This window comes from Epinephelus moara, chromosome 18 (assembly GCF_006386435.1).
Source record: "Epinephelus moara isolate mb chromosome 18, YSFRI_EMoa_1.0, whole genome shotgun sequence".
Classification (NCBI taxonomy): Eukaryota; Metazoa; Chordata; class Actinopteri; order Perciformes; family Serranidae; genus Epinephelus; species Epinephelus moara.
The window spans coordinates 535,043-547,551 of NC_065523.1; the positions used below are offsets into that span (position 1 = coordinate 535,043).

At 41.8% G+C, this 12,509-nt stretch overlaps 1 protein-coding gene across 5 annotated transcripts in view; it reads right to left on the reverse strand.

The window, feature by feature from the left end:
• Positions 1-12,509, reverse strand: part of LOC126406091 (cytosolic phospholipase A2 gamma-like) — a 60,857-nt gene that overhangs the window by 29,517 nt on the left and 18,831 nt on the right. For 3 of the 5 annotated variants that reach the window (XM_050070255.1, XM_050070253.1, XM_050070251.1), the window contains exons 2-5: positions 10,565-10,707; positions 3,465-3,651; positions 3,269-3,374; positions 3,045-3,185 (exon numbers count right to left, since the gene is read on the reverse strand). In XM_050070255.1, coding sequence (XP_049926212.1) covers positions 3,045-3,185; positions 3,269-3,374; positions 3,465-3,651; positions 10,565-10,707 — 577 coding nt within the window. Of the gene's footprint in view, positions 1-3,044; positions 3,186-3,268; positions 3,375-3,464; positions 3,652-5,503; positions 5,549-10,564; positions 10,708-12,509 lie in introns of those variants that run through there. The other 2 variants (XM_050070254.1, XM_050070252.1) reach the window with 2 other exon arrangements.

The window sequence follows — 12,509 nt, forward strand, 5'->3', positions numbered from 1 at the left end:
TCTCTCTCTCTCTCTCTCTCTCTCTCTCTCTCTCTCTCTCTCTCTCTCTCTCTCTCTCTCTCTCTGTCTCTCTTTCTTTCTCATTGTGTCATACGGATTACTGTTAATTTATTATGCTGATCTGTTCTTTAAATAGTATTATATTTGCTGCATTATATATTGTATGTCATGGGATGACATATTGGTAGGCAGATTTGCTTTGTGGTTATGGTGAAAAGTTTGGTGTTTCATGGTTTAAGTGGCTCTCCTATTGAGACTTTGTCCATGCAATTGTGGCTCTCATAGAAAAAATAGTGAGGATCACTGTGTTGAACTATTAATAAATGGTACCAAAATGTGTTTTTAATTTAGATTGTTGCTTATGTTGTTGTGAATATGTCAATAGACTGAGAATACTTAAGATTTGGAGCCACATTTTTAGGGGATTTACTTTTGTTTAACAGCAGAAATTATTAGAACTTGATCTTTATTTTAGTCTTTCAGTTTACTAAATGTGTATCTTAGTGCTCAAACAACCACAAAATTATAAATTATATTATAGTCATAATCAAGTATAAATTCACCCATGTTGCTAAAATCTGGTGCTTTCATTTATGCAACTTATTTCTTTTTGTTGCTCCTGTTCTAATTCTTAATCTTTAAAACATACTCTTTTTTTAAAGCTGCATTGTTCTTTGTTTGTTGTTTTGCCACTTAGTTGCAGCAGAACAAGTTGAAAACACAACACTGACATACACGATCAGCCAAAACATTAAAACCACTGACAGATGACATGAACAATACTGACCATCTCATTACAATGCCATGCTCTGCTGGGAAGCCTTTGGTCCTGGCATTCATGTGGATGCCACTTGAAGCACTTCACTCATCCTCATATTAAATGTAATTTAAAAAAAAAAAAAAAATCCCTTATAGGTTACGTAAATCTTTGAATGGATCTGCATGAAAATTGATCTGGGGGTCACCTACAACATGAATCCATTGAATGATTTATGTAACCTATTGAGGATTTTTTAAAATTAATATTTAATATCAGGAAACTTTGATTAGATTATGTTGGTAATGGCAATAACACTCCTCGATGGCAGTGCCCCAACATGCACCATGCCTCAACTTTGCCTTTTAATTCCCCCGATCCCAATCTGAACGAGCATCCGTGGGACGTGCCAGTACCCCACCTCGCAACCGACAGGTCTCAAAGGATCCACCCCCAACACCTCAATGCCAGACTCCAAAGCACACCCCCAGAGGTCCTGTGTCCATGCCTTGACATGTCAGAGCCAAGTCCGATCCAAAAAGGCCCCACTGTGGATCGGGGGTACCTCTGGGGTACCGGTAAGTCCCACAAATACTCAATCAGATTGGGATCTGGGGAATTTGAAGGCCAGGTTAATGCGTTGAGCTCTCTGTCACCTTCTTCGGGCCACACCTGACCAGTTTTTGCAGTGAGGCATGGGGCATTGCTCTGCTTGGGGCCACTGCCATCAAGGTGCATTGTTGCCATTGGGGGTGGGGGGTGGGGTGGGAGGGTGGTGTACTAGGTCCCCAGCGGTGTTTGGGTGGGTGCTATGTGTAAAATGGTATCCACATGAAAGCCAGGAGCAAAAAGTTTCCCAGCAGAACACCGTATTGTAACAACATGATCAATGTTATTCACTTCACCTGCCAGTGGTTTTAATGTTTTGGTTGATCAGTGTATTATCAGTAAAGTTGTTATAGCTAACATGTTAGCCTATTCACACATTCTGCAGACAAGTGTTAGGATTGCACCTGGTTTTTTCCTTTCCCTCTTCCCTTCCCCCCTCCTTTCTGTGTGAGTGTGAGCAGGTGAGGCAGGCTGCAGCAATCATCTCCACACCTGCAGTCATTCAGCAATCCACCTGGAGTATTTGAGACCGGCTCTTCTCTGCAGTCATCGCCAGTTCGTTGTCAACCTTTGTATGGTAAAGCTCTTGGCACCTATCTTGCACCAGGTTTTGTGCATGTTTGTTTGTGGTCGTTTACCTTGCTCCTAACTCTGATCTCCTCGGTTTCCAGTTTGCATCTCCGGAACTTCAGCTGCTGACCTGCCTCGCCTGCTGCTGCCTTTGCCCGCTGCAGTCCAGCCTCAAGCTGCATCCTCCTCAGCCTGCTCTGCTCCTCTGCCTGCTCCACTCCTCTGACACCCAATCCTGAATTTCCCCCCACCCTGCCTCAGTCCCGCTTCATCCTCTCCTCAGTCCTCGTTATCTGTGGTACCTGCCAGTGAGTACTACCTGTCCATGTGGTCCAACAGCAGTGTTGCCGCCTTGCATGCAGAAGACCCGGGTTCAAAACCCACTCTGGACTATTAGTAGTATTCTCTCTGTGGAGCAAATAAACCCTTTTGAACTGAGCTCTGCGGTTGTCTGCATTATTGAGTCCACCTGTCGTTCTTTAATCTAACAAGGAGGAACAGTGTCATTCATGTAAGTCCAATGTTCAATCTTTCTTTAGCTCTGTTTGGTCTCCACCAACTTCTGGGAGAAATATCTGAATCTTCCTGATTCTGCTAAATAGTCCATGATGCAGCTTTAACATTGTACTAGCTTGCTTTCTTTGAAAACATGTTTCTTAGTATTTATTAGAAATAACTTTTAGTGCTGTAACAAAGGCAGTAGCTCAGTCCATAGGGACTTGGGTTGGGAACCGGAGGGTCGCCTGTTCGAGTCCCTGTCCGGACTGGCGGACTGGCTGGAGAGGTGCCAGTTCACCTCCTGGGCACTGCCGAGGTGCCCTTGAGCAAGACACCGAACCCCCCAACCGCTTGGGGCGCCTGACCAAAGGGCAGCCCCCTCACTCTGAGATCTCTCCACTTTGTGCATGTATAGGTCCTGTTTGTGCATGTGTGTGTCTTTCAGACCTGTGTGTAATTGACAAGCAAGAGTGAAAACACTGAATTTCCCCTCAGGGGGATTAATAAAGTAAATAAACTTAAACTTAAACATTACTTTCACAGTGATAGAATCAATCAAGTCACCAAATTTGAATATAGCGTCTGTCTGTCTGTCCTGCACCGTGACCACCTTGTAATGTCACCATGTCCATCTCTGGCTTCTCTTCCAGCAGTTCTCCACCCTCAAACTTGCTCCCCAGAAGAGATGTTTCAATGAAGAGACCCAACTCCGTGAAACCAGCCTCGTGAGGGCTCACCTCGAGCCATTTCCCTGAGAGACAGAAAGTCTGTTTACACTTGCAGTTCAATAATTCACTTAGGTCCTAATGCGACATTGCATAAGCATGTGTGTACCTTCTATGGGCCCATCTGAGAAGCAATGCTTTTCTATGGCGCTGTAGATAGGGTAAGGGTTGGTGGCATTTCTGCTAACCTCGTCTGAAAGATGTCGTAGGTCCATCTGATGAGACACAAGATGTTTCTCTAAAGGATTACATATACAAATCAGAGTGTTGCATGGGAGCAAAAGTGTGTGTTTTCACCCTGACACCTGTTTCATGATCCCAGCAGAGGTCAAGACTCCCCAGACATCAGTGAGAGAGAAGTACTCATCCTTTGACCTCTCATTTATCCAGGCCAAAGCCTCCCCCAGCTCAACCCCAGGGCCTGACAGCCTTGACACTGCTGTGTCCATGTTGGCACTCCACTGTGGGTCACTGTAGATGGAGGACATGGACCTGTCAGAGGACACAGGTACACAGAGGTGAAGAGAAACTGTCATGGAAAAAAAAAAACTGTGCATTTTTCTGGAAGTATTAAAAGTTGTTCCAGCCAAATGTTAATGCAATAATACACCGATTTTATCATTTAAATTTAAAACCTGGGGCTTCAACATGAGGAGGCGACCATTTTTACTAATGCTAGTGAAAAAATGATGACTACTGTGTTATACAAAGCTGATGTAAAACTGTGATAGAAGAAGATAAAAAAACCCTCCTTTTAAGGAAGGACAGATGCTGACTTCCAGAAGCTGAGGATCAAACCACTGCTTAGACTAAGATTACATGTGTCTTGCAATCAGATCTGCAACCATTTTTTATTTTTTATTTTAGAAAAGGCTCAATTTGGTGACAACCAGCATACATTGTACAGTTCTAAACTACCCAAGGCTTCTCGATGCTCATGGACTTCCATTTTGGTCTTCAAACTTTTAGGAAACTGAGCTTGTTAAAGACAGCGTAACACAGAAATACTGACTAAACAATAATACTGGAGTTCTTCTTATTATTATTACTATTATAATGATTATTATTATTATTATTATTATTATTATTATTTTCAAAATTTGCCATCCTTATGTAGGCTGAAGTTTTAGTGACTTAGTGACATTGGGCATTTAAGGTGGAGATCCCTCTGTCCTGGATAATTATTGTTCTATTTTTAGACTGTCCGTCTCAGCTAAAGTATTTGAATCCCTTCGAATAGCTATACACCTTAAATAATAAACTCAGTTAAGTTTAGACAAGGACATAGCACTGTAACTACAGCTTTATTGATCACAAATTATATTACTGCTTTGGATGATAGAAAAAAATCATGTGCTGCACTCTTTATTTATTTATCCAAGGCATTTGATTCAGTGATTCACTTTACCAGTCATTCACTTCACACAGTGATTGACTGGGAAAACTCTGTGTGTTCCCACAGACAATTATAACTCTGCACCTCTAACAGTTAAGATGGGTGTTCCTCAAGGATCTATTTTGGGACTATATTTATTTTCTATTTATGTAAATGATCTTGGTTTAGGTTTAAATCTTGCCATAGCACACTTAATGACAGATGATTCTGTATTTATACTGTGGCATTATCTTTAAAAGTGGCAATGGATTTATTACAGACCACTTTTAGATGTCACTTGTTAAATCAAAATTGGTTTAAACTTTAAAAAGACCAGATTATTGACTTTTCCGCGTTCCTGGTCATCACCCACTGAGCTGGCACTCATCACATGTCCTTTGGTGTTCATTTTGATAGCCTCCTACAAAAACTCAGACCAAAGTAAGCTTATTATTTTCATTTAAAAAAATGATTTCCTTTTACTGCTAGAAAGAGGTTAGTCCAAATATTCATCTCTCTTGAAAATAACTGGATGTAGTCTATGGTTTAATAGGCTTCAAGTGTTTAAGAAGAAAACCCCATCTGTTAATTTTCATTGCAAAAGCATTACCAAGTAAATTAGAACAGTACATATACCTAGTTTACTGATAAATGAATCAAGTAGTTCTAACACTAGGTCATCAGAAAAAAAATTCTCTTGGTCCCAGCCACCCAAGCAGAGCCGAATAAATGTGCCTTTTCCTTTCATGCCCCACAAGCTTGGAATGAGCTGCAAGACATGCTTAACTTGGAAACTTTGCCCTCTCGTGACAGTATTTTAAAATCAGTTTATACAGAACAATGTTATTGCTTGTAACAAGTGCCATTATTTTCCAGTTTCTTTTTAGCTCCTGGCTCCAGTATGTTTTGTGTCTGCTGTTATATTTTGATATATTTTTTGTAAAAAGATCTGTTGCCATTTGTACTTACATTTAAAAACTTTTCAGTTTTGCTGCCCATCTTGACCAGGACTCCCTGGCAAAAGAGACACTGTATCTCAATCTGGTTGAATAAACGATAACTAAATTGAAAATTACATTTATCAAAAATAAAAACTGATATAAGAGATCTCACTTTAAAGAGGACAGCTGGAGCCCATCCTCCTCTGGCCCCCACCACTGTTTCACACAGACTGTGCTTGCCTGCCTTGCAGGTGTTGCCAATGCATTTTAATCAGAATTTCAATAATTGATTTTCCCAAAGAAGCGAGAAACTAGCATTACCACCTGGCAGTTGTATAACTCACACACACCTTCCCACCGGCTGCACAAAAGATCTATACAATCAGCACAGTTTCAAGATGGACACCCAAGGTTAGTGTTAACAATTCAGTATCTGACCAAATGTCTCCCTTTCTGTTACTGAGAGGTGACATTGAATAACGGCAAGAAAAGTGATTTTTTTTTTTTTTTTTAGATCATTATGATGTCACAGTGAAGTTCACATTTGACATTTTGGATATAAAATGTCATCACTTCATTCATTTACTCTGTTAATCATTTGTGTGGAATTTTGTCATAATGAGCGTATGAATTCCTTAGTTAAGGCCAAAAACATGTTTTGTGAGGTCATTCTGACTTTTATCTTCCATCCATCCATCCATTTTCATCCGCTTATCCGGGGCCGGGTCGTGGTGGCAGCAGGCCAAGAAAGCACTCCAGACATCCCTCTCCCTGGCAACACTTTCCAGCTCCTCCTGGGGGACCCCAGGGTGTTCCCAGGCCAGACGAGATATGTAATCCCTCCAGCGTGTTCTGGGTCTGCCCTGGGGCCTCCTACCAGTGGGACGTGGTTTAAAAGCTACCAGTTGAAATGCTTCAATTGAAAGCTTTGCTTTCTGGCTCAGCTCCCTCTTCACCACAACGGACCGGCGCAGCGCCCGCATCACTGCAGAAGCCGCACCGACCCACCAATCCATCTCATGCTCCATTCTACCCTCACTCGTGAACAAGACCCCAAGATACTTGAACTCCCTCGCTTGAGGCAGTAACTCTTCTCCAACCCGGAGAGGGCAAACCACCGGTTTCTGACAGAGGACCATGGCCTCAGACTTGGAGGTGCTGACTCTCATCCCAACTGCTTCACACTCAGCTGCAAAACACTCCAGTGCATGCTGGAGGTCACGGTGTGATGGAGCCAACAGAACCACATCATCTGCGAAAAGCAGGGATGCAATTCTGAGGTTCCCAAACCGGACACATTCCTCCCCCTGGCTGCACCTTGAGATCCTGTCCATGAAGATCACAAACAGGATTGGTGACAAGGGACAACCTTGGCGGAGACCAACACCCACCAAGAACGTGGTCGACTTTACACTGAGTATGCGGACACAGTTCTCACTTTGGTCATATAGGGACTGAATGGCTCGTAGCAGTGAGCCTGGAACCCCATACTCCCGTAGTACCCCCCACAAGACCCCCCGAGGGACGCGGTCGTAAGCCTTCTCCAGGTCCACAAAGCACATGTAGACTGGATAGGCAAACTCCCACGCCCCCTCCAGTAGCCTTGCAAGGGTAAAGAGCTGGTCCACTGTTCCACAACCAGGACGGAATCCGCATTGCTCCTCCTGAATCTGAGGTTCGACAATCAGTTGGAGCCTCCTTTCCAGCACCCTGGAGTAAACTTTACCCGGGAGGCTGAGCAATGTGATACCCCGATAGTTGGAGCACACCCTCCGGTCCCCTTTTTTGAAGATGGGGACCACCACCCTGGTATGCCACTCTGCAGGCACCGTACCCGACCTCCACGCGACACTGAACAGGAGTGTCAGCCAAGACAGCCCAACAGTGCCCAGAGCCTTCAGCATCTCCATCGTCCACTGAGAGCTTTTATCTTTGACAACCAAATTCTGATAAGTTCATGTTAGGTCCAGGTGAATATTTGTGCCAAATTTGAGGAAAGTCCCACAAGGCCCTCTTGAGATATTGCATTCACAAAATGAGATGGTGTTGGGATTTACAGGACCACAGATGATTTGTCCTTTGTTAAAATCTAAACTGGACATGTGAAGGCTTTTCTTCTCTGCATGCTATTTGACACTAATCTCCACAGGGGGTCACCTCACACCTCAGTGAGACACAAGTCTCAAAACTTGATTGGACAGGACTTTTACAGTGACATGTGACTCTGTGATGTCACAGGCATCTGTAGAAGTTCTGCTCCCTTCAGACAGCTTTCTCTCTTACTCCGGAGCTGCCAAGCCGCCCACACCTCTTCCCAGCTGGGCCTGGACCAGCCCAGATGCTCAGACCCTTGCTCCCTGCCCTGAACTATCAAAGGTGGGGCAATTGATCACAGACTCTCTAAACCTGAACTAGAGAAGTTAGATTTGTGAGCACAAGGTTTGCAACTAGCTTTCTAGCAACAAGGAGAACCAAGTGAATTAGCACCCAGCGTCTAACTCTGTAAAGACCTTGAGCGACCAGCTTCTTCAGAGTTCCACCTTTGGAAAAAAGGACACACCAAAGACTGCATCTGGAACCACAGCTCTTTCCAGCCTTCTTCTGCCGGCTAACAAAGCAACACACAACCAAGTGACTCTTTCTTCCATCCACTCAAGGATAGGTAACATAACAACTGGGCATAGCTTTATCACAGCTTTACAGGCAAAGCAAGACTGTTTAACTTGTTGTATGTGATTTAATGCTGTTTCTTGGGTAATTGTGATTGTTTGCAGTTAGGTCATTGATTAGTTGGCTTCGCCAAAGCTAAGTGTTTAGTTTGCTAATACTGTTCACAAACAGATTCTTGCACACAACTAAACAATCTCTGCACTAATCCAGACTGTTTGCAACACAAATCACATTGACATAGACTCATTAACAAATAGGCTTTCAACAGAGCTACACCAAACCAGGCATCTCGAAGTTCCAGCTTCTCTTCCTTTGTCTTTGTCCTGACCACACAGTCAGACAAACACCTCCCCCGATCTGAAGCCAGCTTTGATTCAGCCATCTTGTAGTGCTTTGTTGTCAGCCATTTTGTTTTGTAGGCCAAACAGCTCTTTGTTTACCACACCCGCCTTTGTCTCTCTCTCTCTCTCTCTCTCTCTCTCTCTCGCGCGTGCGCGCGCGCACACACACACACACACACCCCAAGCTTGTATGTAGCTAGTTAGAATTTGTGTGTTTTGGTTTTGCTTTGCTCGCTTTATGAATAAATATAATTTTTGGAATCATACCTGCTGTCTGTTTAATATTGCACAAGAGTGAATGAATAGTCAACCTCTGCTGAGTCAAGAACTCCAAGATCCTTCAGGCTTTACTGTTAATTTTGGTTATTGTCATTCATTTAATTAATCAAAAATTCCAAATTAATAGTTTAGCGTAATTTATGAGACTGATATCTTTAACTGGCTATCATTTTTCCTTTACGGGAATGGTGCCCCACGAGGTGTCATTTTTCCTTTACGGGAATGGTGCCCCACGAGGTGATTTAATGTTTATTAAGTCACATTATTTAACATAATTATTAATTATTATTAATAATTATTAATTATTTCCGATAGTCAGTTTACAACTTTAATGGTGTCCCCTTGGTGAGGCCTAATATTGTTGTTCCCTACATAATTGGTGCCTCGGTGTGACACCCTGAATTTATGTTCCCAACAATGGATACAATGTAACAGTGACCATGACCTTTGACCACCAGAATCTAATCAGTTCATTATTGAGTCCAAGTGGATGTTTGTGCTAAATTTGAGGAAACAGTTACTCCAGTTAAGCCAGTTAACCATTTGTAATATTGTGATCTCATTCTTGCCTCTCAAAAATAGAGAAGGAGCAACCTCCTCTGCATCTACAGACCAGCTCTGATATTAACGATTGTTAAACTTTGCTCAACCAGTGATAACAAGTGGTGTAGTAGATGTTCATTAATCTTAGAATATGCATAGTAGCAAAATTGAATTTTGCTCTATTTTAGAAAGACTGATGGTATAGTGCAGGTGACCTAACTTGAGCCCGACCAAATATGTGTACATGCTAATGTAGTGTAGATGACCTGACATGACCCCAGCCAAATCTGGGCAAGTGCTAACAGAGGAGACACAAATGTTCCCAGATCTGTTTATCTGAATAACAGGAAGCAGCAGGTTAAGTGATGGGAAGCCCTTAGAATGTGTATGTATGGGAAGGCTTGTAGGAGTGTCACGAATTTGTGAATTGATACTGCTTGTTTGTCAGACACTATAAATTGTCATGCTGTATCAATTCTACAGCTTTTCTCATGGGATTAAAAGACCCTCAAATGTGCAACTCTATGTGTGAGCCTCTTCTATTGTAAGTCTCATTTAGGCTGGAACATAATTGGCATTGTCGGAAGGAAAAAATGCTAAATGAGAGATTGAATTACAGGAGCTAATGCAAAAGAGGCTAGCATCAGCATGTTAACATTTAGCATTTCACTGTGCAAATGTTAGCATGCTGATGTTGGCATTAAGCTCAAAGTGCAGGTGTGTCTAAGCACAGCCTCACAGAATTGCTAGCATGAGTATAGACTCTTAATTTTGTTTTTATCTTTTTCACAAATTAATCTCGTTATTTTAAATATATATATGCAACTGAATGATTATCTTATCACACAGAAAATGTTACATAGGTTTTCAGCATGGTTATCCCAAGATAATTAAATTGTGAATCAAGATAACAGATTTTAAAAGATGGCGACTCCCAGCATCTAAACTACCGTATATCAGTCTTAATGCAAATACAGCATTTGATCAATAGTAATATATTAGATCAAAATTTGCCTCCTAAATTTGCATTATAATTCCATGTACCAGTAAGATCTTAAGTCCTGTGTCCTGCATGTCATAACCATCTCTACTCACGTAGACTCTGTCTTTCTTCACAGTAAAAAAGAAATGCTGTAAAATAAACCTCAGAATTTAATACAATCGTTGATTCCACTCTATGTTGTGGCTTGTCCATCTGTTCAGATTTCATGCATACACATTCTCCTGTTTATGTGTGTAAGTGTGATTATTTTTACCATGTTGACCCAGAAACTCCTCCGAGGTAGAGCAGAGTGTCCAACAGATCTTCCTTTTCCATCTGATAGAGGGAACCCACCAGACCCACAGCTGCCCTCTGGCCACCTCCTGATGCCAACAGAGCGATGTGGGGAACCGAATCCTTGTTGGAAACATGATGGAGGGATGGCTAGTTTGATAGCTGTTAAGCTAATTGCCTTGAACAGTCAGCTGTAAAAGATTGTCTTCAATATTATTATCATAATTATTTTACTTCATTGTTATGGTTATTTATGAGGTTATTAGTGGTTATTGGGTTTTTGAACTCTCCATCCCTTTAGACATGCATTGGAATGATACAATGTATTGATGTCCTCTTTTGTGCGACAGTAACTCACAATTCTCATCAGATTGAAGCTGTATTAACAATTGTTTCTCTTTTCCTCCCAGTCATTTCTGACAGACTATAACCTTATCAAATCACACTGAACATAAATTTAAATGCATCACTCTTGTTTTTGCTCTCATTTATCATAGGTTCAAGTGAAAGATCTGAGACTTTCCTTTCTGCACTCAAAAGATATTTCTGTCAAATTTTGGTTGCAAATTTGTTAAAATCTGTGTTAGTGAGCACTTCTCCTTTACCTAGATAATCCATCTACCTTACAGGTGTGGCATATTAATTTGGTGATTACACAGCATCATTACTACACAGGTGTGCCTTGGAATGGTCACTATAATATTACACTCTAAAATGTGCAGTGTGATCACACAACACAATGACACAGATGTCACAAGTTTTGAGGGAGTGTGTTATTGGCTTACTGACTGCAGGAATCAATCACAAATGTCTTAAATAAATAGACTGTTTTTGCATTGATCTCAGTCTGTGGACCCTTTCGTGGCTCTCTAGTCCAGCTAAATTGGTGTATGGGTTTTCTCCTCTGCCGTCCTTTCTAGTTTGTGTATTTTGTTCCATTGCTTTGCTGCTGTCCTGCTCAGGGTTGTTTGGTTTGAGACAGTGTAAAAACTAAATGCTCTGGTCATCTTTGCTCAGTGTTTTCTTTGATAGTGTGCTTTTTAAACATTGTAGTGCAGAGCTTGACGCTAACTTTTTTCCCAAGGAGCACATGTGCTCCTAAGTTTTATTTCATTGTTTTATTTGCCGCTTTCTGTTGTCTCTCAGCTTGTCTACCTCATTTCCTCTGGCTTTGCAGTGCCATGTGATCATGTTCTATTGTTATTTTTATCTATTTATGTATTTTATGCTTCTACATGCACTGACCTTGCATTGCCATATGCCTGTGTGTATGTTTTTTCTAGAATTTTCAGTTGCACGTTTATTGTGACCTATTGAACTGTGGTCTTATTGTTTGCATTGTTAAGCACTCTGTGTACGCGTACTATGAAGGGTGCTATATAAATAAAAGTTTACTTACTTATTTACTAAGTAGAAAAAGTAAGGAGCGCACAAAGAACTTGAGGGGCACAATGTAAATTGATCAAATAATGTGTTTTCCGTAATAAACGTGATGCAAATAGACATTTACAAGTTTTTAAAAAGTATTGCAATTTAATTTTGTCTTTAATGTTATTATCTTATATATATTATCTTTGCAATATGATTATCTTATATAATGTTATTACTATCCTAAAACATTCTCCAGGTCCTCTGAAACTCTGCAGGACTTCCACCCTGCCCAGCAGCGGTACCGTGGCGAACGGTCCCTAACTGCGGGGAGAACAAAGCAGGCCTCCCCGGAGGTCCGCCGTTTTTCCCGGTCCGTCTCCTCCACACTTTGACTTATTTCCACATTGCCGACAGTGGGACTTAACAACCAGGCTCCACCGGCTGCAAAAGTAAGCGTCACGTCAGCGTAGCGTCGCGGCTTATTCATTGGGGCTCCACTGACTGCGTACGGAAGCGACATGTAGAGAAGCCAGCGGGGTTGTTTACCGCCGAGC